We start from the raw sequence: 23,610 nt of genomic DNA on the forward strand, positions 1-23,610 counted from the left end.
TGTTGGTTTCGCTCCCCAGCATTTCTGTAAACAGCTTTCAGACAGGAGTTAGTGAAGAGCTGTCTTATGGCTGCAGATAACAAAAACTAAGCAGTGGTGTGATTAATAAATCCTCCCCCCTAACAACCTAACTGTAATCTGAAACAAGGCCAAAGTGTCAGTGCTCTCACAGGCAGTCTTTTTGAGGACGTTTTCGTTCCTCTTCCACCGGCACTGTTGAGCGTTCACATGTGGTTCCCACCCTGGAACCCTCCCGCTCTCCTCTCTGCCCTGACCAAACCATGACTGGTGCCAGCACAAGGCCCGAGGGGAGCAAACCCACCTGTTAAAGCACACTCCGACCCGCAGAGACAGCTCAGCCTTCCTCCAAGTGCAGTCTTACTGACCGAGGGGTTTTTAGGGTGCTTTTTGGAGCTAGTCCTGGTTTAAGTGTGCCCGGGCTGTGCTGCCCGCGGCGCTGGGTGCTTGCCGCTGTTCAGCGGGGGAAGGCCGGGTTCGCCCGGTCCCTGTGCCTCCCGCCTGGCTCGGCCGGGGCTGACATCTCCTCCTTGGACCTACGCGGAGGGTTTTCCCGCAGGTCTACGGCAGCAGGGTGAGAAATCACCATTTTGGCACCAGCGAAGCCCCAGCCAGGCCCCAGCCGACTTACGCCCGCTTGTTTCTAATTTTTTTTTTTTCCCCACCACACCCCGCCCCAGAAGCCCGTTTTCCGCAGCCCGGGCCGCGGGATGCTGTCCCCGCCCCGCCCCCCCGAGGATGTGACGCCGCCGGGGCCGCCCCTCCGCGGGCGCGGCCCTGAAATACGGCCCCGGCCGCCGCCGGGCAGCGCAGGAGCCGCGGTGCAGCGCGGCCATGCCCGCCCCCACCGCGCCCCGCCACCTGGCCGCCGCCGCGCCCGCCGGCAAAGCCAAGCTCACCCACCCCGGCAAGGCCATCCTGGCAGGTAAGCGATCCCCCCTCCCCGCCGCGGAGCTCCCCCCGGGGGCGGGGGGGGTCCCCCGGCCGCCGCTGCCAGCGTGGGCATCCGTGACCCGGCCCGGGGGGGCAGCGCGCACCCCGCAGGTGCTGCCCCGTCCCTGCTGCCCGCTCGGGGTTCCCCCGCCCTGCGAGCCCCCCGCCGGGAGGCGGCCGAGCGGGGGTTCCCCCTTGGCAGCGCTCAGAGGTCCCGCGGGCGCACCCCGGGTGGGGCGGGGGGGCCGGGCCGGGGGTCGCAGCGTCGCTGCGGGGCGGTTCCTGCAACCTGTGGCCTTGCGGGAAGGTGCCGGGGTGCTGGCCGCGGTACGGCGGGCGGCAGGGCGGGTTTTCCCGGGAGCAGGAGGGAGCTGAGCTGGGGGCAGAGGAGCCGCGGGGACCCCCTTACGCACCCCCTGAAGGCGTGAAGGGAGAAGGCAGAAGCGCTCGGGTCCTCCCTGCTTCAGCCCTGCTCGCACGCTGCTTTGATGCAGCTCCTCTGACGGCTTCGGGGTCCCTCCTTTGTGTCTCAGCAGCAGTCCCCGTGGATCAGGGCTTGTTTTCCCGTCCGGTTCTGACCGTTTCTGTGGCATCTAAACAGGCTCTAAGCGCAGCAGTAACTGCGGAGTTAATGCCCTTCCTAATGCTCGTAGCTGGTCTGAGCTTTGAGCTGAATGAAGTCCAAGACAGTCGAAGGGTTGTTAAACTCCTTTGTAGCCGTTCATTAGCTCCCTGGTTTCTCCTGCCACTCGCAGGACAATTCCCAGAGTGGAGATTAGCGTATTCCCTTTGAAATGAGCCATCGTGGTCTCGACATGATTGACATGTTTAGAGCTTTTGTGTTTTCCAGCCAATTCCTCCTCCTACGATTGTGCCTTTGTTCATCTGTCCAACTCCCTGCTCCCCTCCAAGGGCAGGGCTCCAGGCTCCTGTAGCTGGGACCCGGGAGGAGCTGCCTGCCCTCCGCCTGGGCGCGGGGACCCGAGTCCTCGCTGCTCCGGCTCTGCCGCCGGTGCTGGCCCCCGGCCGCGGTGCTCAGCCTCCCCTCGCAGCGCCAGAGAACTGCCGGAGAAACGGATGGAGTGTGCAAAGGGTGACGAAGCCTCCCAGGGTCACGTCGCCTGGAGGGGTCCGTGCTGTTACCCGAGCTGCCAGGCCAAGGGGCTGGGGCACAAGGAGGAGGCAGCCGTGGCCGAATGAGAGGGTTCCGACGAGACCTTTGGTGCGGCCAGGCTGCTCCAGGGCTCTGTGCTCTGCAGGGGTCTTGAGAGTTGGGCTGTCGCCCCCTCAAAGTGGGTTCTTAGTTCAGGCCTCTTAGTCCCTTTTATTTAGAGGTCTTTTAAATGGGATTTAATCCAAGTTTAAGATGGGAAAGACAGGCTTTTTGCTCCCCATCCAGCCTTCCCAGTCTTTTCCAATTCACTGCCCATGTGCGGTGTGTCAGGTTGGCGCTGCCTGGGCCAGTGCAGCAGGAGACTTCCATAGCATTTGTGTACGTTTGTAATCGGGGATTATCGGCTGTGGGTTGCTCTCCAGCCTTGCCTTGCTCTACCCTACCAGGAAAGTTGCTGTGCATGTATTTGGAAGCTGTTCTGGCGCAAAGGAAGGAGCGTGGTGCTTGCGGCCTCTGCCAGGTGTCGGGTTGGGTAACAGTGCAAAGCTGCACATGCCCCTGCTTGGAGAAGCCCTTCCGGGTCCATGTGAGGCTGCAGAGGTGGAAGAAGGATCCTATTGACATGCTAGTCCTCTCCTCGCCTGCAGCAAATCATAGTAATTGGTTAATGGGCAGAAGTCCAGCCAAGCCTCTGTGGCATCTAATTGTATTAGAGAACCACATAGATGGGAGAACACTGCTGTTAACTCCCTGTGTCCCGGCCTGCTCAGCCCTCCAGCCCCTTGCTGGGGGATGCAGTGCCGTTTGTGGCTGTTTCTGCTGACTTCAGGGGGCTTGCTGGTACTCTCGGGGTTTCTCATCTGACATCTATCTGCACAATAGGGGTGTGTGCTCCGAAGCTCAACCTTCTGGGTAGCTGGAGGTGTCCAAGATGGACTATTGCAGCTGTGCTGTGCTTCATCAGCCTTGTGCTGGTGGAGTTAAATAAGCAGCCGTCATCCCACCCTGGATGCGTGTCTGCTCCCAGACCCTGTGTGTGATTGAGATCCTCTGCCAGGGAGGCACAGTTCCCTCGCGCTGCCTGGACCTGAGCAGGCTGGGTCTGGCTCTTTTCTGAAGAGACACGAGTGAAGATCTGGCTGCCAAGAGCTCTTCTTCTCCAGTTGTCGCAACAGACAAACTCAGAGTTAAAAATTAATTTGCTAATGGGCTCTCGTTTGTCCAAGCAGTTGTTGTGTGCCAAGGCAACGCTTCACCTTGCTGCGACCACACATCCTGAGCACACGAAGGCAGCTTGGCCGTCCTGGCCTGTTGGGTGGGTGTCACTGCCAGGACTTGGTCTTGGGGGTGCCCTTGGGGGTGCTCCATGCAGACTGGACTTCCAGAGGGCAGAGCTGAGTGATCATGGGTCCTTACTGCTGTTCAACCCCTACACCCCCTTTGAAAGGGGAAGAGCCCCCCAGGCTCTGAACTGATGGTACAAGGTTGGTTTGGGGGCCCTGGTGCTGGATCAGAAGTAACGTGGCTGTAGGAGAACACTAATGTTTGGTATAATGTGACTTGGCTTAAACTTTGTTAAAAACTTGTAAACGTGCAGGCTTTATGCTCAAATGGATGTTATCTATGTCTTTCTAACGCATCTGCTGGCTCAGTTACTGCTGTAAAGCTCGCATAATTTTCTTAGTTTGAGGACCAGCTCGTATTCTCTTCTGCTGGGAATAACCTGTTAGCAGTCAGACCCTGGAGTCCAGCCGTCTCTCCAGCCTCCCTACAGCCAGCTTTCCGTTTCTGTGTCTTGGTTTCCGAACAAACCCCTCAGCCCACCGGGTTCCCATCCCTCCCACCAGCCTCCTGCAGGGATGGGTGCTGTTGGTCCACTGCACAGCTCCCAGCACAGGGCCATGCTGCGGTGGGCAAGCAGGGAGCTTCAAATAAAGGCAGCGAGTGGCAAGATGGGAGCGCTGGCTGCAGAGGTGGTGGAGGCAGTCACCCGTGTGAGGGCTCCTTGTTGGGTTTTTGGGCACTGCAGTTCTGTTAAGTCAGCTCGAGCCAGCCTGTGGTGGACTATACAGAGCCCAGCGCAAATGGTCCTTGCCATTTTGCAGGCAAACCCCTGTACCCCTGCCCTTCTCCTGAGAGCTTTACTCCTGGTTAGCAGCAGCTGTTTGATGAAAGGCTTTGTGTGCCCTGCCCAGAGTTAAGTACAGTCTTACTCTGTTTTTAGCCAGCTTTGAAGCCTGGGGTCTGCTCCCTCCCACGAGAAGTTCCCAGCTGCCTTGCTCTTCGCATGGTACCTCTGCTCGCCTGGGGGCTGGTTCACAGTTGCTATTCCTGCCTACACCTAATCCTGCCTGGTCAGAGAGGCAGGACGCCTGGATGCTGTCCTGCATGGTGCTTGATTTGGGAAGAGCTCACAATGGTCGTGGCTGGTGCTCTGGTGTTTGCTACAAACATTGAGTACTGCTGGAAAATAGCAGCAACATGCACCAAGGTCCCAGGAGGAATGGGGAAGGGGGAAGAGGGGGTCTGCAGGGAGAAAGAGAAGGGTCTACAAGGTAAGGCATGAAGCATGGGTTTAGCAGGGAGCCCAGGATCACATGAGAAACAAAGCACTAATTAGAGCTTCAGTTTCCTCTTTGTTAATCTCTTGATATGATCGATCTTGGGATATGCTGTACCTACAGAGGAGAGGAGTCAAGGACTGGGTGTGAAAGCGTGAGACTTGCTTCTTGCAGAGTAGGACTCCTTTCTCAGAAGTCCCAAGTCCACCTGGGCTTCCAGGGCCATTGCCCTCCTGGGAGGGTGGGAGCGAGGTTGTGCTGCTGGGAATGGCTGTGGTCCAGCACGCTCCCTTGGCTTTTAGATGGGTGCCTGGTGCTCTCACCCAGAGTAGATGTTCCCCCCTCAATGCTGAGCCAGGTGGTGGGCTGAACATGGCTGCGGGGGAGGACTGGTGAGCATGGAGGGAACCAGTGTTGCCAGGTCTGCTGGCCCTTGGTGCATCACACTTGGATGTGTTTCCCCCTGGGGTTGCCTCCTCTGGCTGTCATTGTTTAGGGAGTGGGGCAAAAGGAGCATGGTGGCTTTAATTGCATTCTTGCCTGCCTGGGAGCCCTCCTGGACTGCAGCTGCTGTGGAAACCTAGAACAGCCCCAAGGCTTCTGGTGGGAGGAGGCTGTTGGCCCCAGGACTGGGAAACCACATCAGAATGCCCAGCTTCTTCCATCTAAATGAATTCTGTGTGAGCTGGGGGTTAACCCTGGGCTTTGAAATATGAGTTTCTGAGATTTTCACGTGCCTGATGCTCTGCTTGACATTCTGCAGGCGACCATTTTCTCTGGGTTGACGTAAATGATCAGAAGGAGCTATCCATCTTCCTGGAGACGATGAGCACCACGAGCTGACAGCTCAGGGATGTTGCAGCATCTCTCATCTCTGACAGCCCTGTGCAGTGCATGCCAATGCACCCTCCCTGCTCCTGCCTCAGTGGCGGTGACCCTGTGCTTGTGCCCTGAGGTCTCACATCACCTCCTGACAGCAGGGCTTGATTTTTAGCCATCTCCTCTCTCTGCCTGTGCTCCAGTGCCTGGTACATAGTCATTCCCCTGTGCTGGTGGACAGGAGACCAGAGCCTGTCCCTGAGGAAGCCTCAGTCCTGGCAGTGGCTCCCTTACACAGCTATGGGGCTGTGCTGGGGGAGGTGTCTGACAGCCCTGGACTGCGATGTTGGCTTCCCGTTGCCTGTCTTTAGAAAGTTTTTTGGTGAGTTAAGTAGATGTCAGAAGCAGTATGGTGGGTTGGCCAGGAGCCAGCACAGAGCAGTGGAAGCAGGGCCTCAGGGTGTGCAGGGCAGTGGGGAGAAGGTGAGTTGAGCTGGGATGGGGGACTTGGCAGTTCCCAAAGGTGAAGTCATCACTGAAGGCAGATGATGCTGTGACTGTGAGCAAAGGGAAGTGGCTTTTGTTGTCATAGCTAAGAAGTTTAAAATATAATAATGATTTAGTGCAATATTGACCCATTGAGAAGTAAATGCAGAGGCGATGAATGAGCGGGTTGTGAAAGGGTGGCCTGTTGAAACAGGACAGTTCCAGTAAGATTAGGGACAAATTACTCCATCCCATCCCAGTATTATCTGCAGCGCTGTTTGCACGGGGCTGTTTATCCACCCGGTGGCACAGGGTACAGAGAGGTGTGTTTCATGTTTGTCGTTCTGTGTATCTCTGGTGGGGGATCAGACTTTCCCCAGCCTGGCCGTAGCACACGCCCGTGACGAAAGCAGCCATGTGTGTATTTACTGATGGACATGCTGAACCCCCGTGTCCCCCACCGGCCTTGCCCCTATCAGATAGGAGACTGTCCAAGGGCCCTAGCCCCAGGGCAGGGGATGGATGCTCTCTGAGATGGGCTGACCTGTTGCAAGGCATGTTTTTTCCCTTCTAACTGACACACAGGTAATCTTTTGGCAGTCTGGTCTTATCTGGTCTGATCTCAGCACCGTATAAGACCCTTTCCCACAGAACAGTCCCTGTGGTGGTTTTCCCCAAGGATGGGGCTGTGGATGGGTGGTGGAGGGCTGTGCACGGCAGGAGGAGGTGCCCAGGCGCGGACTGCAGCGCCAGCCTTGCTGACAGCCAGCTGCCTGGCCTTTCAGCCCTGCTGACAGCCATCTCTCTTTCCTTCAGAGTGCTGTCCCTAGCAAGATGCCTGCCTGCTCCTGAGCCAGGCTCTGCCTCTGAGCCCATTTCACAAGATGGCCCGTGGTGGGATGGTGCTGAGAGGGTGGGGCTTGTTAAACTCGTTTCACCACTGTGGTCATGGTAGGCTTTCTCCGCCACTGCCTTTAGCTGGGTTATGTTAATGATGGCTCAAGAGCAGCGTGGATGGCTGCCAAGGAGGGGTCGATCCCACAGCGGCAGGGAGCAGGCAGAGAGACCCGAGCTGCAGAGAACTGTCATGAGCTGGCATTTCTGCCTTCTTGATTTGTAGCACCCTACTGGTCTTTGATTATTTTTAATTTTTTTTGTTTTTTATTTCCCCAGCTCTGAAAAGTATCTTGACTAACAGAGAAGGGCCCTCATGAGGGTAGGAACCGTAAGCACAGCATTCAGGAGGTGGGCAGAACTGCTGGCTGTGCCCACAGCGTGTGGCCCATGTCACACCTCAGCTGCTCCGCTCACCCTGTACACCCACACCTTCTGCAGGTGGGCTGGGTGCCCTCCAAAAAGGGGGGAGTGTGGGGTCACTGGTGCTCTGGAGAGGAGCTGGAAGCCTGTTTGTGCCTTCCCTCCATCCTGAGCCACACAGCCCGCAGGAAGGGCAAGCTTCAGACATGGGTCCTGTGGGAGCTCTGCTGTTTTGCTTCCAGGCCCTTAGGAATAATTTCCTCTGGCCTGAAAGGATCCTGCCAAATCTGAAGTTAAAAGGAGCTTTTTGTATGGAAATCAAGTGCTTGTGTATCTGCATCTGAAATTACCCCTAAAATGGAGAGGCTGAAATTGCTCTCCAGGTGCTCACTTCTCATCAGAGCTGCACAGAGCCCTGCTGCTCTGTCCACAGGAGCAGGATGTTTTTGCAGGCACAGCCACTTGCAGGAGTGGCAGAGGGCCATTGCCACCTCCTGCCCCTCTGTGGCTCCTGAGCAAGGTAGTGAGTGTTCTGCTTGCTGAGGCACTTAACCCCTCTGGGTAGGGGTTTGCAGGGGTGGCAGTGCCAGCCCCAGCTGTGCAGCCTTGGTTTGTCTCTACTCGTCTTCCCCATCACGGCTGCATCCTCCTGCCCTCGGCACCCACTGGGTGCTGGGGTCCCTGGGATGGGCTGGTCAGGGGGTGGCTGGTGGTGTCCCCAGAAGCTGCTCACTAATGGCGTTTGAGGTCATTGACTGAACCTGAGTGCGCTGCATGAGCACTGCAGGGGCAGCACCCTCCTGCTGTCCCCAAACCCCCTCTCCTTTCTGCCAACTCTCCCCAGCCATGTCCCCGAATAACTCTGCTTGGCCCCTCCACAAAGGAGAGCTGAACTTTTCCTGGGAAAATCATGCCAAGTGGCTGACAAACAGGTATTTTTCCCTTCTTCCCCTTCCCTGCTGGGCCTGCGAGGTCAGGATTGCTGGCAGGCGGGCGTTTGCAGGCATGCTGCAGGCAGGGAGCCATTCCTAACACCGGGCGTGGGATCCCCCCGCCGCAGGGACCTTCTCTGGGCTGGGCAGAGCGTCCTTCCCTGAAGGACATCCTCTCTCCTCGGCCTCTGCTGTATCCAGCTAATAACCAAAAGTCTTGGCTCGGCCTCTGGGCTGCCCCGCTTGCTCTTTCACCTCCTGCGTGCTGGCTGCGGGCTGTTCCTGCTGACTCTGCAGTGTTGCAATAGCTGAAGCTGATGGTTAAAGTCCGGGTAAACAGGTTGCAAAGCACTCGGCAGCCCTGGCGAGGGAGAGGGGCTGAAAGAGGCTGCTGCTCATGGGCAGTAGGGTGATTTATTTGCATAGAATAAGGTTTCTGCTGGAATAAAAGAGCATGTGGAGACGACGCTTGACCTCTGATGGGTCTTACTTCCAGAGAGGGAAGGGGTTAAAATTGCCCCAAGTCATGGAGTTGGTCTGGAGTCCCTGCCTTCTGTGGAGCACCTTCCCATGGGATTTGGGGCCAGAGCAACACCGGGGGGCAGGGAGGAGACCTGGCAGCACACATCCCAGAGCAGGGCCAGGGAGAAGATTCTCCTCTGGGTGCATTTCCCTGAACAGGCCTGTTTGCCTGCCCTGTAATTTGCCTGTGCGCAGCTGCCAAAAGGGGTGTTGGAGTCTGTCCTGGCTGTGCAGCAGCAGGGCAGCCTCCGGGCAGGGTCCCCTCCCTTCCCCTGTCCCCCACGAGCGGTGATAGAGGCAGTCAGGGTGCCGGCATCCAGCCATGTCCCTGCCACTCTGCTCAGCCCCTGGGGTGTCTCCTGCCACAGACAGGGCCACGTGTGTGTGTGCTGCAGCGGGCCAGGGTGGCTCTGGGCTGGGGACACCTTTTGCATTCAGCTTGTGTTTTGCTGTGGGGAGCCAGTGTGGTACCCAGTTCCGACTTAGCTCAGGTGGCTCCAGTGCCCCAGAGGCTGCTGGTTCCCAGGAGCAGCACCCTGTACCTTTGCCAGGGCCCTCAGAGGCTCCTGTGGATGCGGTTTTGCCCATGGGATGCTGGGCAGAGCCTCTCTGCCTCCCCTGCATGGACAAATGCCCTTAATCCTGGCCGCTGCTGAGGCTGCAGGCGGGTTGCAGGAGGCACAGCATCCCTTCCTGGGCCATTTGGTGTGGCTGCCATGGACCAAGGGGCTGGTGCTTGTCCCAGATGTTTCCCTGCTCTCTGGCTTCTGGAGGTGTTGGAGCAGCAGCTGGTGCTGGGGGACTGAGAGGGAACAAACATTTACAGCTCTTAAAATGTCCAGCACTTTAGGTCTGCAGTGTAGGAGGGAGGGAAGTGGCCTTGGCAGCACCTGGGGTGTTTGTGTGGCTACGTTGGCAGTGGGGCTGGTGGCACAGTGGTGTGTAGCAGTGCAGAGAGGTGCCAGCTGGCACTCAGCTTTTCGGGAACCATTGCACCCGGCTGGAGGACACTGCTTCTCATCACACTGCTCGCCAGGGACCCGCCAGCTTTTCCTGCAGGAGCTGTTTGACTTTGCAGGAGTAATTATAGTGCTTGGCAAGCCCCCAGCTCCCACTGCTGTGGGACCTGCGGTGTCTGCCGGACATGCCGAGGACGGGACAGGGTTGAGGGGAGCAGCAGGATTGCTCTGGGGATGGTGGCTGTCCCTCTGTGGCGCAGCAGAGGAGAGACAGTGGCCGGCCACAGTGGCGTGAGCTGGGTGTGAGCCGGGTGTGAGCTGGCCTCCCTGCGGCTGCCACAGCTTCCTCCCACGCCACCAAAGCACAGGGCGCTGTGGAGGTGTAAAGGCTGGCAGCGGTCACCCATCGCTGCCGCCGGGGAGGTGCCTGCCTGGCCCGTGCTGAGCAGCTATGGCTCCTCCTGGGAACACAGCAGGAAACAAGGGGCCTTTGTCTGCTGTGGTGGAGCCGAGCTGGCCTCGAGCCCTGTCCCCAGTGCTCCATGGGGCCGGGATGCTGCCAGGCTGGGCTGGCAAGTCCTGCCCTGGGGATGGGGGACCAGTAGTCAGTGCCATGACGTCCCCATCCCCGCCATGCTTGCGGGAGGAGGGGGTTACTCTTGGAGCGTGGAGCTGGGCTTTCCTGTCATCTCGGCTGTGCTGAGTGCTGGCACGGAGGAGCGCAGCCCACTGCTTCTTGTGCCTGGGGGAAAACCCAGGATAAGGCTGTTTTAAGGTGGGTGCTGCCCAGCTGTTGGAGGGAGTACAGCGAGGCTGCTTTCCTTTCCCTCCAGGACACCTCTCTTCACTGAGAGAAGGTAGCAGTGCCCTGGGGGATGCCAGCCTGCTTCCCAGAACATCCCTGTGCTGGGTGAGCAGCTTTGCCAGTGGATCTCTGCTGGTTCCAAGGACTTGGGGCTGGCTGGTACTGTCACAGGTAGCAGCCGTGGCCTGTCCCCTATCAGTGTCCCCTCGCAGGGTACTTTGGAGGGTTCTGATAAGCAGAGCTGTGCTCTGCTGTGTGGCATCAGGTCTGCACTTGACTGCAGAGCAGGATAACCCACGACTGCCCCCAGCCCTTGTGCTGGCCCTTCCTCCTGGGCCGTAGCAGAGCCGTGCGGGGGGTGGCTGTGCGGGAGCCACAGCGCTGCTGTCACACTGAGCACATGGCTGACTGCAGGGGCTGGTGCAGGTGGTGTGGGAGGCTGAAAGCTGGCAGCCAACCTGGCCCCGCACTGGGCCATGTCGTGCAGCCTGGGGCCTGAGTTGCCCTCCCTGGGCAAGGAGCCAGGAGGGCCTCGAGGGCTGCTCTGGTGCGTGCCCAGCCCCAGCGGCAGCATCCCGGGGCTCCCCAGCATTGTACCGTGTAACGCCCGGTCCCAGGGAAGCTGCTGGTCCGGGGCTTTGCCCCAGCGTTGGCTTGTGCCCTGGCCTGGGCTGCAGGGGGGTTTGCTCCTGCGAGGCCTGGGGGAGCCTGGCTTGGCCCCGTGCTTCCTCTTTTGCACCGGCACAAAGAGCTCCCGCTGCTCGGCAGGACCCGGCTCTGCTTTGATGCAAGGAAACGAGCTGGGCGGTTGTTTGCATGCCGGAGAGAGCCCAGTTCCCGGGGACCCCCAGCCCGGCCAGGGTTGGTTCTGCTGCCCCGAGGCAGCTCGCGGCAGGGCCAGCTGCAAGTGCTTTGAGCGAGCCAAGGGGAGCCCAAGCACCAAGACCTGGTGCCACTTGTTGCTGGGGTGCTGGCGTGTCCCCTGGCTGTGGTGGGAAGGCTTCAGCCGGTGTAATCAGTGCCCAGCAGCCACCACCGTGTGAGCCTGGGGCGGCCAGACAGCCTTGATGATAATTGTGCTTCCGTGCTGGCATGGCTGAGTCTGCAAATGGGCTCCTGCTGGCACTGCGTGAGCGGTGCTGGGCCTCGTGCAGCACCGTTAGGCTCCGTTGGGTTTATAAATCCCCGTGCTGGCAGCTCACCTGTGGGGTGTAGGGCTATGGAGGGGGAGAGGTGCCTTTGAAGGGGAAACAACACTGAAACAGCAGCCCTGGGTGCAGTGTTTTGCCTGGTTTTCCCACCCCTTTGGGCAAGCTCCTTGCCAGCTCTTGCCATGGCCAGGTGGTGATGCCTCTGCTGGGTGCTGGGTTGGCGCAGGGCCCAGCTGCCACGTGAAGTCCCCAGGGGTTTGTCGAGGACAGGGACATGGTGTCCCAGCCCAGACCTGGCTGCCAGAGGTCTTGGGTTCAGCTGTCTTGAAGCCAACAGCAGCCACGTGGCGCTGGATGGGCACGGTGCTGCTCCAGGCTCCAGCGTCCCCTCCTTTCCCACCCAGGTGGCCTGGCCGGAGGGATCGAGATCTGCATCACCTTCCCCACCGAGTATGTGAAGACGCAGCTGCAGCTGGATGAGAAGGCAAACCCTCCCCGCTACAAGGGCATCGGTGAGCGCGCACCCGGTGCCCTGCCCCAACCTGCCGCCTGGATCTGGAGGCTCCCGGGGAGCCTGGTTGGAGCTGGGGGGGTGAGCGGGGTTTGGTGGGGTGGGCAGTGGGGGTGACACAGTGGCCCTCGGTGTGGCAGGTGACAGTGGCACTGCTGTGCTCTGCCGCAGGGGACTGTGTGAAGCAGACTGTCCGTGACCATGGCATTCGGGGGCTGTACCGAGGGCTCAGCTCGCTGGTGTACGGCTCCATCCCCAAAGCTGCTGTCAGGTAGGTGTCACCCATGGCATGGGGTGAATTGGGGGGGACCTCAGACAGCAGCAAACAGTGGGGCGGGTTTGTCCTTGGTGTCCCCTGGGGCATTTTGCCAAAGCTGGGTGCTTTCTTAGATGGAGAGGGTCGTCTTGCAGGGTGCGTGGCTGCTTCCAGGGACAGACCCAGAGCATGGGGTGCAGCCCTCCAGCCAGGCGCTTGGGGGTTGGCATGGTGCTTCCTTTGCAGGTTCGGGATGTTCGAGTTCCTCAGCAACCAGATGAGAGATGAGAAGGGGCGGCTGGACAGCACACGGGGCCTCATCTGCGGGCTGGGCGCTGGCGTGGCCGAGGCTGTGGTGGTGGTCTGCCCCATGGAGACCGTAAAGGTGGGTGGGAAGCAGCTGGGCCAGGTTGGGAGAGGGCGAGAGACAGGGATGCCCAGCTTTCAGGGACCTGAGGGCTGGTGGGTTTGCTCAGGCTGGTTTTGTAGGGGAAGAGCTGATGCTGGAAAGCCCCATGGACAGGTCAGGTCTGGTGGGCTGTGGATCCTTCCCTGCTCCAGGGAGGAGCCCCCCACCCAGGAGCCATCCTGTCACCCATTTTAGCACTGTAAAACCCAGTTTTCCAGATTTTTCTCTGCAAAATACACTGATGGCTGTGGGCACAGGCTTCCCCCATGGTCTCACCCAGTGTTGCCTGGCCACGTGGGTCAGCTCTGATCTTGGGGCCATCCCTGGAGCAAGGCGAGAGCTGCCTGGAAGCCCTTTGGGGCCACTGCATCTCGCCTCAGCCAGGACGAGCACGTCGTCTCCCCACAGGTCAAGTTTATCCATGACCAGTGCTCCCCCAAGCCCAAATACCGCGGCTTCTTCCACGGCGTCCGGGAGATCGTTCGGGAACAGGGTGAGTCCCAGGGAAGCTGTTACTCCACGCTGCAGGGATGGGGTGGGAGGTGGGGGACAGGTACAGGCTGGGACCAGCGGCCCAGGGAGGTTTTTCTCTGCCTGTGTGAGGCTGGTGCTCCCCTCCAATGCCCTCTCTTGCTGCAGGACTGAAGGGAACCTACCAGGGCTTAACTGCAACCGTCCTCAAGCAAGGATCAAACCAGGCCATCCGCTTCTTCGTCATGACCTCCCTCAAGAACTGGTACAAAGGTATGGTGCTCCCATCCCCACAAGCCACCCCAGCTGCATTGCTGGGTCCCCCAGCCCATCCTTGGGAGCTAGGCTTGGGCTTTCCATTGGCACACCTTCTGCTTCTCATGGCTCAGCCTCTCGTGGTAGAGAAAGGTGAAAGCTGGGGCAGGGGGGGCCCAGCTCATGGGCCTGCAAAGTCCTGGTGCCAGAGCATTGCCTTCACCCCCACCCTGAGCCCCTCAGTGCTGCCTGTGCTCTGCGAGGCAGATGCTGCTGGACAGGCCCCTCCAAAGACCCAGCTCAGCATGGTACAAGTCCTGACCATGAGCAGCCAGACCTGGGACCATCCTTGTGGGCTCCCTCGGGGATGCTGTGCTTCATCCCCACACCACCACTGCCCTCAACCTCTCCTCCTTACCAGGGGACGATCCCAACAAGGTCATCAACCCCTTCGTCACAGGGGTGTTTGGAGCCCTTGCTGGAGCTGCGAGTGTCTTTGGCAACACCCCCTTGGACGTGGTGAAGACCAGGATGCAGGTATGGCACAGGGCACAGTGTGGGACCGCTTTGTCTGTGGTGGGATGGGGTCACTCACTGTTTGGGAGCTGTTTTGTGCAGCCCCCAGGGCCGGTGCCCGATGCTGGCGAGGTTTGGAGGGAGCCTGGGGATGCTGCCTCCTTTCAGCTGGGCCGTGGGGGTGCTGGGAAGTGTTTGCATGGAGGTGGGGACATCCCTGCCAAGTTTGGTGGCCTGCAGCAGTGAAGGTGGTTTGGTTCCTCTTGGCACACCCTCAGCTCTCTGCCTCCCCCGCCAAATTGCCCCAGATGTACCCCTGGCTCCGGCCTCTGACCCCGCTTTTCCATTCCACAGGGACTGGAAGCACACAAGTACAAGAGCACCTGGGACTGTGCCTACCAGATCATGAAATACGAAGGGCCCTTGGCGTAAGCCCTGCGGCAGGGACGGGCGAGGGGTGGCATTGGGGGGGGGCAGGATGAGTGGGGAGGAGGCTGTGATAGCACCCAGCCTGACGGCCCCCCTCTATCCCCGGCAGGTTTTACAAGGGCACGGTGCCTCGTCTGGGCCGCGTCTGCCTCGACGTGGCCATCGTCTTCGTCATCTACGATGAGGTGGTCAAGTTCCTCAACAAGGTGTGGAAAACGGACTGAGGTGGCCGGGCCGGGGCAGCCCCCACCTCCCTTGCCCCACGGGGCTGCAGCCGGAGAGTGGTGACCAAGCCCGGTGGCACTGCCCGGGGCCAAGTCTGCCCCACATGCACGCCCTACCCCCACACCCGGCCACCTTTATGTTTAGGAACAGGCTCTGGAGCAGGTTAAATTATTAGTTGTGTGCTAAAAGGAGTGGGGAGGAAGCAGCACCCCAGCATCCCAGTTATGCCCACCCTGATCCCCTGGTGACACTTCCTCCTGGTCTCGCATCACCTCCAAGCGCTGGTTATCCAGGGTGAGGTGTCCCCTGGGATGGTGGCCCTGTGCCCCCAGGGCCCCCCAGCAGCTAGGAGCTGCCAGCTGCCTAGGGGCCAGCTCTTTTTGGGGGTGCAGAGAGCCCCCCTGAGCCGTGTGGGTGCAATGGCCAAGCTGTGCACCAGGCATCACAGCTGGCAGAGGCTCCTGGGGCCGACTGGGAGCGATGCACCGGCTCTCACAGCAGCTCTGGGGAGGCCAACCACCTCTACACCCCTGGGGACAGGAGGGCAGTTACCCACTGGCACTGCCCTGGCCTCCCTCCTCCCTGCCAGCACTGAGACCCCCTGGGGTCCTGCTTAGCCCGAGGTTGCTGACCAGGTGCTGCTCAGCATTGCACATACAGCCAGGCCTTTAGTTCTCCTCACCGCGGGACCAGGACCGGGGCGAGCCAGGTGCCCCCATCACTTGCCGTTTACAGTTGAGACGCGTGTGCGAGCCAGGGTGAGGAGGTACAGCCCCGTACCGCAGACTTGGCCCCTCGGCCAGGGGTGCAAACCCCTTCTTCTGCCACATTCCCCCCATCTGCCCTCCCGCCGCCTCTCCGCGGCCCTATAGGTAATCCTGTAGCTTCAGAGCTTCACGCTGACCCACTAACACCCGTGGCTGTGGGGCCCGGGCCCTGCCCTGCCCCATGCTGGGCTCAGCCCCACCGATTTGTGCCAAACTTCTCCCAAAGGCGCTAGGGGGGTGTGGGAGCCGGGGTTCAACCCGTCCCTCCTCCCTCCTGCCGCCAGTGATGAACGCAGCCTTAACACGGGAGAGTGAAGGAGGAGAAGGAAAGCCCAGGCATGGTTTGCCTGTGGCTTTCTGCTCTCAAGCCAGTGAGGGTTGGGTGGTTTGTTTTTTTTTTTTATTATTATTATTCTGTTTTACATTCCCGATTTGAATAAAATCAGTCTGGCTTTAGCAGCTGCATTGGTGTCCAGGCTGTGCTGAGCAGGCAGCGAGCAGCTCCTGTGGTGTGGATGAGGGTTGGGGACGGTTCCCCATCATGTCGAGCTGGTGCTCCTGGGAAAGCATCAACTTCAACCCAATAGTGCCCCTTCACAGATGCTCCCAGGCAGCTTCAGGGTTGCATTGTCCCAAGCACAGCATTTTATTAACCATCCTGGTTAATTTTGTTAAATCCTCACCCTGGCCATGGAGTGAAGAGCTGGGATGGTGAGGGGCGGTGGAGCAGAAGGGAATGGGCTTTGTCCCCCCACCCAGCCCAGGGGCGGTGTGACCAGGGCTCCCAGTGCTGCTGCTGCCGCAGCCCTCGCTCCTTGCCCAGCATTTGGCTACATGGGGGAGGGAAGCTATCCCTCGGGGGCTTGTGGGGTCCTGGTGCCATGCGGGGCTTGCTGCTCAGCAGGGCCTGGCTGCTGGCCACCGGCTACCTGGTGGGTGCCACGGGCAGCTGCTGGCACCAGTGCTGCTCGGGCAGGAACAACACCTGCTGGGCCCTGGGCACCCACTGGCCTCACTGCTACTGCCACTTGTACTGTGAGAGCATGGGTGACTGCTGTGAGGGCTACCGTGCCACCGCGCCGGTGAGTGGTGGGAGGGGATGGCACCGGCCAGTCGCCAGGGCTGGGGACGCCAGCCTGGCTGGCAGGTGTTTGCTGTTATGCGTTAGCCCCATACTGTGAGCAGTAATGGGATGCATCTGGGGATGCCGGCTGGGCTGGATTTGGAGCAATATCCCAATTTTCCGCTTTTTTCCACGCTGAAGGTCTGGCTGCTCTCAGTGCAATAAGAGCCTGCAGGGGTGGCCTTTGGTCTGCAGCTGGTGGTAGCGCTGTCATTGCAAGCCTCAGAGATGTCAGTGTGGGACCCAAGGGGGACAAGCCCAGGTGTCACCTGGGCAGTGCCTTGCATGGGGACACAGGAACCGGGGGCTGTGCTGGGGATGACAAACAGGGAGCAGGGGCTTAGGGAGTGCAGAGCCAGCCCCCCCTGGGGACCCAAACCTGGGTGGACGCTGACCGTGGCCCCCTGGACAACTGCAGCAGTCAGCCCTCCCTAATCTCCAGGGAGATTAGTGGGGTCCCAGGTCAGCACGATGCAGAGCTGCGGCAGTGGCGCGGGGGTAAAGGCCCTCAGAAGCGGTGCTCAGTGCCACTGCCTGTGGGTCGGGGGAGAGGGGCTGCCAGGGTCACCCTGGCCCTTCCTCCTTTTTTCCCCCTCCCCTGTGCTGCATTCCCCCTGCTCTTCTCTGTCCATCTTTCACACCGCTGAAGCTCTCCTTCCCCATCCCACCCGCTCCCCTGGCAGCGGTGAGCTGCGTGGTAGGGCCCTGGGGGCCGTGGAGTGGGTGCAGCTCCCCGTGCAGGGTCGGCAGCAAGGCCTGCAGCTGCCAGGTCACCGTCCTGCCCCAGCACGATGCGGGGAGCCTTGTCCCAACCTCAAGCAGTGCTGCAGGTGCCTGGGGGAGCACCTGACCTGTGGGACAGCCAAAGGTAACGCGGGTCCCTCGAGGATGCCCACCTCCCTCGTGTGTGACAGTCTCCCGGTGTTGCCATCCCCGCTGCCTGTCCTGGGATGTCTGTAACTGTCTGTTCTGCCAGGGGTGGCCAAGATATTACCCGACTCCTTCAACCAGGACTTCAGGGATCCCTGGGGGAGAGCTGAGCTGCTGCTGCCAGAGGAACTGTCCAGGTAGGTGTTGGGCTGGGCCCGCCCTGCACCTCCCATCTCCAGAGCTGTGACCCCTCTGCACACCCCCCTGCAGTCATGGCCCCTTTGCAACCCCCAGATGCAAGACCTCTCTGCATCCCCCCAGCCATTACCCTTCTTCCTCTCCAAACCATGGCCCCTTTGCTCCCCTTCCTAGACCCATGGCCCGTTTGCACCCCCTAGAGCCCATACCCTTCTCCCCCATCCCAGCCCCATGGCCCCTTTGCACCCCCCTCTTAGAGCTGTGTCCCTTTTCCATCCTCCTAGAGCCATCACCCTTCCCACCCCTCCAAACCATGACTCCTTCACAGCTGCTAAAGCAATTGCCCCTTGGCCCCCACAGACCCATAGCCTCATTGAACAAAGCCATTGCCCCTTTGCACCCTCCCAGAGCCATTACCCTCCCACCTCCCCCATGCCTCAAAACCACGGCCCCTCTGCAACTCCCTCCCCAGACCCTTCTCAACCCCCCCAACCATTGTCCTTTTGCACCCCCAAACCCACAGCCCCTTTACATCCCCCCATTCATCAAGAAAACACCACAACCTCTACCCTCCAACTACCATTTCCCCCCACTTTTCCCCGCCTTTTACCCCCTTCCCACCTCCTCCCTCACCAGCTACTGCAGCTATTTTCACCTGATGCAGGTGGGGCCCCCCTGCCACGGGCAGGCCTGGAGCTGCTGCCTGCACCAGGACAAGTGGGTGTGTGTTGAGTGTCGGGGGATGCGCCACACCGCAGCCCCTGCTGCTCCAGACGTGGGCTGCAAGGAGCCAGGTAGGTGCGGTGTGGGGCCGGGGAGCCCCTTCGGAGGTGCTGTCATGGTTTAACCCAGCTGGCAGCAAAAGACCACGCAGCTGCTCACTCACCTTCCCCTGCCCAGGGGATGGGATACAGCATTGGAGGGGTGAAGGGACACTCCTAGGTTGAGATAAAAAGTTTAATAATTGAAATAAAACAGTAATAACAATAATAGAAAGTACAAACGGGTAATGCACACTGTGACTGCTCACCACCCCCTGACCGACACCCAGCCTGTTCCTGGCTAGCGATCCTGGAAAAAACCAAGATCCCAGAACCACAATCCCAAAATTGAGAGGAACCCCCTCCTTCCTGGCTACCCCTCCTCTATATACTGAGCCTGATGTTATATAATATGGAATATTCCACTGGCCAGTTTGGGCCCTGTGCTCTGGCCGTGCTCCTCCCCAGCTTCCTGCACACCTGCGCACAGGCAGGACGTGGGGAGTTGGAGAGTCCTTGATCCTGTAGTAACAACTGAAAACGTCAGTGTTATCAACATTCCTGTCACACCAAATTCCATACTGAATCCAAAGCACAGCACTTCTAGTTATTAAGAAGAAAAATTAACTCTATCCCAGCCAAACCCAGGACAGCAACCCATTGTACTGCTTAATTTTCCAGAGGCTGGTGCATGACAGGGGATGTGATATACCCACTCAGTGCCATGTTCTTCAGCCCAAGTGTCTATGAGATTGTTCTGGAGATGAGTCCCATTATCTAACTCAATTCTTTCTGGGGTGCCATGCCACCACAAGACTTGCTTTTCAAGGCCCAGAATAGTGTTCCAGGTGGTGGCATGGGGCACAGAATATGTTTCCAACCACCTGGTGGCTGTTTCCACCACTGTGAGTATATAGCATTTGCCATGCTGAGTTTGTGGGAGCGTGATATAATCAATCTGCCAGGCCATCCCGTATTTATATTTTAACCATCATACTCCATACCGAAGAGTTTTTAACTGCTTGGCTTGCTTGATTGCAGGACCTGTTTCACATTCACGGATAACCTGTGTAACAGTGTCCATGGTTAAGTCCACCCCTTGATCACGGGCCCATCTATATGTTGCATCTCTTCCCTGATGGCCTGAGGAGTCATGGGCCAAGCAAGCCATAAATTTCTCACCCATATGTTGCCAGTCCAGGTCCAGTTGGGCCACATTAATCGTAGCAGCTTGATCCACCTGTTGGTTGTTTTGATGTTCTTTGGTGGCCTGGCTCTTGGTCACATGAGCATCTACATGACATACTTTCACAACCAAGTTCTCTACCTGAGCAGCAATATCCTGCCATAATTACCAGCCCAGATGGGTTTGCCTCTGCACTGCTAATTGCTTCGTTTCCATTGCTGTAACCACTCCCATAGAGCATTTGCTGCCATCCATGAGTCTGTGTAGAAATAGAGCACCGGCCACCTTTCTCACTCAGCAATATCTAAGGCCAGCTGGATGGCTCTCACTTCCACAAACTGTCTCGATTCACCTTCTCCTTCAGCAGCTTCTGTAACATGTTGTGCAGGGCTCCCCAGAGCAGCATTCCACCTTCAGTATTTTCCTACAATGCAACAGGACCCGTCGGTAAACAGGGCATACTGCTTCTCATTATCTAGTAGTTTATTATATGGTGGGGCCTCTTCAGCACATGTCACATCTTCCTCTGGTGCATTCCAAAATCTTTGCCTTCTGGCCAATTTCTGATCACTTCCAATATTCCTGGGCTGCTAGGGCTCACTATTCAAACCCACTGTAGGATCAGTGTGACCCACTTACTCCACGTGGCATCAGTTGCATGGTGTGTAGAGGGGACCCTCCCTTTGAACATCCAGCCCAGCACTGGCAGTCGGGGTGCCAGGAGGAGCTGTGCTTCAGCTGGGGGGCTGAAATTACCCTCAAATTGCTGAAACTTTCGAGACAGTTTCTCCATGTTTCTCCAGGCTGCCTGGTAGTTTCTCCACAGCTGAGATGCAGGCCTATAGGGAGGATGAGAGATTTTCATTGAACTGCCGGAGTTGAGTAGCCACTTCATTCACGGGTGGTGCCTAGTCGTCTCCTCCTAAATCTACTATCGCCAGTGAGCTGGCATATGATGATGGTGTGCTCCGTACAACCTTCTGCCATGTGGCTTGTCCACATGGGACATCATCTGGGTCTTCAGGTAACTGAGTGTTGGCTGGGTCGTAATAAATCACCTCCCACACAGCTAGTTCCCTCAGGTACCAAATACCTCTCTATATTGACCCACGTGCCCGAATTACATCAACCTCTTCCTTGTAGGGATACCTTTCCCTCACACTGACAAGAGCTGCCTCCAGTCTATGGATTCCCTCCCCTTTTCCAATTGCTTTACCAATATCCTCTTCCCTAGCAAGGGACCCCAGCTGCCTGGCTTCTTTACCCTCTAAATCCAAGCTACTCACCCCATTATCCCAGCATCTGAGCAGCTAAGTGACAATGTGCTCGCCTGGCTAACAGCTGAAACCTTTTCATATATCCCTCAGCTGGCTCAGGGATAAAGATCGGGTGGAGGTGGTTACTGTCTCATCTTCTCCTTCCTCCTCCTCTTTCTCCTTAGCAGGAGCATCTTCATCCCTTTCTAAATGTGATGACTTTTGTGTCCATTTCTTCTTCCATCTGGGGGCGACTGATACTGGCGTGGGTTGGTCCTTCGGTTCAGCCGCAGCGCCTGTCGCAGGGGTTGGGGTGGCTGCAGCACCTGTCATTTTGTTATCAGGTCCAGAGACCACCTCTTCCCCTTGAGTGTACCGAATAGTGTTGAGCAGGGCTCGGTAGGCATGGGCCAGGCCCCAGCACATTGCAGTGATGTGTGCCTCTCTGGAATTGCCAGGGTGACAGCATACTTTTTCTAAATATTTTACTAGTTTTGGGGATTCTGCACTTGTTCAGGGGCAAAATTGCAGAAAATTAGAGGTGTCCACTGTCCTAGATACTGTCCCTGCCACTCATAACTCTCCAGCCTCAGGCTAGATCTCCAGGTGATACTCTTAAATAGTTGCTTAACCCTGAACAAAACCTGAACCACATGCAGGAACACGCTTGGCTCCCAGCAATAAGACAACCGTGTTAGTGTCAACATTCCAAGGATATTCAAAATTTTCTAAATTCTCAAATGCTGTTTTAAGTAGCCTGGAGGAGAAGGGGAAGGTGAAGGAAGGGGTCTCCCTCATGGATTGGCTTTCCTAGGAGAAAAAGTCAAGCAGGTAGTTGTTAGCCTCTCTGCTAGATGACCCCCGAAGTACAGATGGGACGACAGTGCTGAATACAAATACCGGACTAGTCTCAGGACCAACAACCTTTTCGTGCCATAAACCAGTGTTACATAGTACAGCAAAACAAAAATCTCAATCCACATCCCAGAGGTGATAAGCAGTAGCAGAGGGCTATATACAGCCAGTGAGGTGATGCACAACTCTAAGAATGAAAGCCACAACTCTAAGAGTCAAAAACCCAACATATGACCAGCAACTATTAAAACAACATAATGAATGATTATAACCAATGCATTGTAATACCCTCTGGCCAGATCTGTTGTTATCCCAACCCTTCGTGCCCCAAGTTGGGCACCAAAAAGGACTTGTAGTTTAAACCCTGCCAGCAGCCAAACACCATGCAGCTGCTTGTTCACCCTCGCCTGCCCAGGGGATGGGATACAGCATTGGAGGGGTGAAGGGACACTCCTAGGTTGAGATAAAAAGTTTAATAATTGAAATAAAACAGTAATAACAATAATAGAAAGTACAAACGGGTAATGCACACTGTGACTGCTCCCCACCCACTGACCGATACCCAGCCTGTCCCCAGCTAGTGATCCTGGAAAAAGCCAAGATCCTGCAGTCACAATCCCAGAAGCAAGAGAGAACCCCCTCCTTCCCAGCTACCCCTCCTCTATATACTGAGCCTGACCTAACGTGATATGAATATTCCACTGGCCAGTTTGGGCCCTGTGCTCTGGCCGTGCTCCTCCCCAGCTTCCTGCACACCTGCGCACAGGCAGGACATGGGGAGTTGGAGAGTCCTTGATCTCTTAGCAACAACTGAAAACAGCAGCGTGTTATCAACATTCCTCTCATACCAAATTCCATACTGAATCCAAAGCACAGCACTATTCTAGCTACTAAAAAGAAAAATTAACTCTATCCCAGCCAAAACCAGGACAGGCACAATGCACTCTAAGGCGTGTTGTGCCTCCGAAGGGACATCCCCCCCATGGAGGAGCATCTCTCCATACACCTAAGGCATCTTCCTTTTATATCCTTAATTATAAATGTAATATATTTATATATAAAACAAATATTATAATATGCCACAATATTATAATATGCCATAATACTATAGGATATTACAATATACCATAATAAGATAAAGCAATAAGATGTACTATAAATCAATAATATATCATATAAAAATAAATACATTTAAATAGAATATTTCAGTTGGAAGGGACCTATAATGATCATTTCGTCCAACTCCCAATATGTATTATTACATATGTAATATATATATATATTTTTATAATTATATTTACTTATTCTTGGCACACCCCAGCTCTCACCAGCTTTCCCTTCCAGGACGTTTTGGGTAGCCACCTCTGTGGCAGGGTGCCAGGGCTCATGGGTGCAGGAAGGGCTGCAGGATGGGTTGTGTCTGCTCCCCGCAGGCTCTCATTTTCATGTAGCATCTCCCCAGGAAGGCGAGCTGAGCTCCCCCATGCCACTGCTTGTTGCTGAGGAGGCAGGAAAAATGTGGTGTCTTTTATAATTTCACCTTTCTGCAGGCTTGCTGCTTGCCCTTGGTGCTGACTCCCTGTTTTTTCCATTAAGTATTTTGTTGAAGAATGGGAAGAAACCCCTGCTTATAAAAAGGGAATTGCCAAAGTATGGTGATTAATGGTGGAAGAACATCATGCTGTGGTTAAATCTGGGTGAGATAGTGTGGCAGTGACATGGGAGGACAATGCAATGATGTCATGCTCAGCCATGACATCACCTCACGCAATGAGCTGCCATCGGCAAGCAACGCGAGGATGGAGCTAGCATTCTTCCTCTGTGTGTTCAGGCTGGCCCGACTGCAGGGAACTGTTGGATGAACCACGAAGAGTGGCTCAGCTGCATGCTGTGGTTTGCAGAGAGAAATTAAACATAGGCACCCAAAGTCTGCAGGTGGGCGATGATGCTGGTTTGTGTCCGGGT

At 57.2% G+C, this 23,610-nt stretch overlaps 1 protein-coding gene and 1 pseudogene across 2 annotated transcripts; both read left to right on the forward strand.

The window, feature by feature from the left end:
* The first annotated feature begins 780 nt into the window (after positions 1–780).
* SLC25A1 (solute carrier family 25 member 1) lies at positions 781–15,861 on the forward strand. 2 transcript variants are annotated; one of them, XM_074920913.1, is made up of 9 exons: positions 781–943; positions 11,962–12,069; positions 12,240–12,339; positions 12,571–12,709; positions 13,142–13,226; positions 13,373–13,477; positions 13,881–13,996; positions 14,330–14,403; positions 14,514–15,861. In XM_074920913.1, exons 1-9 carry the CDS (start codon positions 853–855, stop codon positions 14,626–14,628), a joined length of 933 nt encoding a protein of 310 aa, XP_074777014.1. In that variant the 5' UTR covers positions 781–852; the 3' UTR covers positions 14,629–15,861. The 2 variants fall into 2 exon arrangements, with proteins under 2 accessions (XP_074777014.1, XP_074777013.1); XM_074920912.1 differs by having other exon boundaries at positions 787–943; positions 12,209–12,339.
* Positions 15,862–15,960: 99 nt separating this feature from the next.
* Positions 15,961–23,096, forward strand: LOC141967286 (somatomedin-B and thrombospondin type-1 domain-containing protein-like; annotated as a pseudogene).
* Positions 23,097–23,610: the final 514 nt, after the last annotated feature.

This window comes from Athene noctua, chromosome 17 (assembly GCF_965140245.1).
Source record: "Athene noctua chromosome 17, bAthNoc1.hap1.1, whole genome shotgun sequence".
In the NCBI taxonomy this organism is placed as follows: domain Eukaryota; kingdom Metazoa; phylum Chordata; class Aves; order Strigiformes; family Strigidae; genus Athene; species Athene noctua.